Source organism: Carettochelys insculpta, chromosome 32 (genome assembly GCF_033958435.1).
Source record: "Carettochelys insculpta isolate YL-2023 chromosome 32, ASM3395843v1, whole genome shotgun sequence".
NCBI lineage: Eukaryota > Metazoa > Chordata > Testudines > Carettochelyidae > Carettochelys > Carettochelys insculpta.
Genome location: NC_134168.1, coordinates 12427512 through 12430229, shown reverse-complemented (window position 1 = coordinate 12430229; position 2718 = coordinate 12427512). Strand labels below are relative to the sequence as shown.

Genomic DNA, 2718 nt, shown 5'->3' with positions numbered 1-2718 from the left:
TTATTTGCCCTTTTCCAGTCTTCTGGAATCTCTCCAGACTTCTAGGACTTTTCAAAGATGAAGGTGAAAGGCTGAGATGCCTCCCCTTTGAGCTCCGCCGGTATTCTAGGAGGCATTACATCAGGTCCCGGTGACCTGCAGACATTGAACAGTTCTAGGTTATTTTTGACTTCTTCTCTTTTTATTTTATCTTCTAAACCTGCCCCCTCCCCACTATGACTCACCACGTCAGGCATTTCTCCATCCGACTTCTTGGTGAAGACTGAAACAAAGAGGCCATTAAGCAGCTCTGCCATTTCCAGTTTTCTTGGTATTTTTCCTCCCTCCTCACTGAGCAATGAGCCTACCCAGTCCTTGGCCTGTCTCTTTTTTCTAATACATTGCTGGGGGATCTGGCAGTACAACTGTTCTTGCTTCCTTCTGCAGCACGTCCTCAGTATCAGGATGTCCCCCGCAAACCTTTCCCTGTCAGCATCCCTCATCTCATCGTCAGGAGAAAGGGGGTAGTAAGGAAATCAGCTTCACATAGTCTGACCTGGGAAGGACATGGCCGACAGAGGTGGACCTGGAATGAAACCCCTCTTCTTGGAAGCCATGTTTTCCTTTGAGATTTCTAATTTTGAGAGTCGAAAATCAGGATTATACTTTGACTAAACCTATTCCTTTGGGCTTCTTTTTTTCAATGAATTATAAATATGGGGGAATTGTTCTTCCTTTCGTATTTCAAAAAAATATAGAAATGTAAAATTTGGCAGTGAATTGGCAGCAAGTTTTTTTCCCATTTAACCAACAGGACAAAGTCTTTCAAAACAACAAAAAAACTGAGAGCTGTTGTGAGAAATTCAATAAAATGTTTACAAATTTCCTTTCACCAGGACCCCACCTCAATTTTGACTAACTCAACTTTTCGTGCTCTAGTTTCTCCAGTGGCAATAAAAGGTGCTTTTCTGTAAAGTTTTTCTCAAGGCTCCTTTCACCTCTTTGTTCCTCAGAGCGTAAATTATGGGGTTCAACACTGGATAGATGATTGTGTTCAATAGGGAAATCAGTAGGTCACTCTGTGTAGTGGAGCCAAATTTGGGTTTCACGTAGGTGATGAGGCCCGTGACATAGGACACAGTCACCACGGTGAGGTGGCAGGAGCAGGTGGAGAAGGCTTTACGCCTTCCCTCCGCCGATGGCAGCTTGAGGATGGTGGAGATAATGTGGATGTAGGACAGGAGTATCAACAGGAAAGGGCACAGGGTGAACAGAACTAACCCCATGAGGCCAACAGCCTTAATCTGAGATGTGTCAGCACATGCCATATTCAGCATGGGTGGGATGTCACAGAAGAAGTGTTGGATGTGGTTGGAGCCACAGAAGGGCAGGCTGAAGATCCACATAATCAGAGGAACTTCCACCAAGATGCCAGCAGCCCATGCAGCCCCCACGAGCAGAGCACACACCCGGCCGCTCATGATGGTTGTGTAGTGCAGGGGGTGACATATGGCCACGTAGCGGTCATAGGCCATGGCTGTGAGGAGGCAGCATTGTGTGAGGCCCATGATGGTGAAAACGTACACCCCTGCTGCACAAGCTGCAATGGAGATGGTCTTTTCCTCCACCAGGAGGTGAGCCAGCAGCTGAGGGACCACACTGCTGGTGAAGCAGATTTCCACGAAAGACAGGTTCACCAGGAAGAAATACATGGGGGTGTGGAGGGAGGGGCTCAGCTTTATCAGCAGGATAATGAGCAGGTTCCCCATGAGGGTGAGCAAGTAGATGACCAGAAGAACCACAAAAAGAAGAATTTGCAGCTCATTAAGGTACGAGAACCCCACCAGGACGAACACATCAAGGATGGTCTGGTTCCCTCCAGGGTCGCCCTTGGAAGAGGTCATCTGTCGGGGGACAAAGAGACTGGATCTCAGACATATCAGAAAAGTGACTGCAAATTAAAACATTTTTCCTGGTTTCCTTCCTGTTGGGACCCTTCTAACTAACACCAGCTGAAATATCTCTGTAAATTACAGCCGACTGATACGTGCTTGCTCAAGGCCTTAAGCAGAGTCAGGGACATTTGGTTCGTGTGCTAAAGGGGGTGTCTTCTTCTGTCTCTTGCAAGTCAGGTTTCTCCAGGCAACTCACTGTCATTGGGTTGAGATGTTCTTCTGTCCATATGAAGGTGAGTTTTCCGGAGTTCTTCGTTTTCATCTGATGGAAGAGCCGCTTGTCTCTGTCTCTGTGTTTCCAGTCGATGTTGTCTGTTTGTTGCATTTCCAACAGCTCTCGATGGGGCCGTTCTGTGTGAATGGGATGGAGCTGGACCTGACGGGGGTCTAATTCCCTCAGTGAATGTGGCGCTGTGTAAGTTGTGTCACTTCCAGTGGGAAAGTGCATTTCCTGCTCTGCGTCTCTGCTGTCTCGCTGGTCTGAAAGGTGTGGTGAGAAGGAATGGCGCGGTCGGTTGAGCCCATTGTTGTGGATGAGCCTGGTGCAGCCGAGGTGTGAAGATAACAGCTGTTTGTTTGAGGTACTCTGGTATGGCCATCCCTGGCCGTTGGGGGGCTCCCCATGGGCCGTGTAAGATATGTCAGTGGGGGTGGAGGCGGGTGGCTGAAGGCTGGGGATGAGGGAGTCTTGGTGTTTGGGATGGTGGAGGAGTAGGGGTGGGTGGTAGAGGAGGGGGAGCAGAAGCTTGGAGGGTTTAGGGACCAGGGCAGTGGGCAGAGGGTG

General features: G+C 48.9%; 1 protein-coding gene across 1 annotated transcript; it reads right to left on the bottom strand.

Moving 5' to 3' along the window:
- Positions 1-914: 914 nt before the first annotated feature.
- On the bottom strand, positions 915-1883 carry LOC142004974 (olfactory receptor 10A4-like). Its single transcript, XM_074982648.1, has one exon. The coding sequence runs from the start codon at positions 1881-1883 to the stop codon at positions 915-917; it is 969 nt and encodes a 322-aa protein (XP_074838749.1).
- Between the last annotated feature and the right edge of the window lie 835 nt (positions 1884-2718).

Excerpts from the sequence above, each read along its gene's own strand:
- LOC142004974 (XM_074982648.1), bottom strand. The coding sequence starts at position 1,883 with ATGACCTCTTCCAAGGGCGACCCTGGAGGGAACCAGACCATCCTTGAT.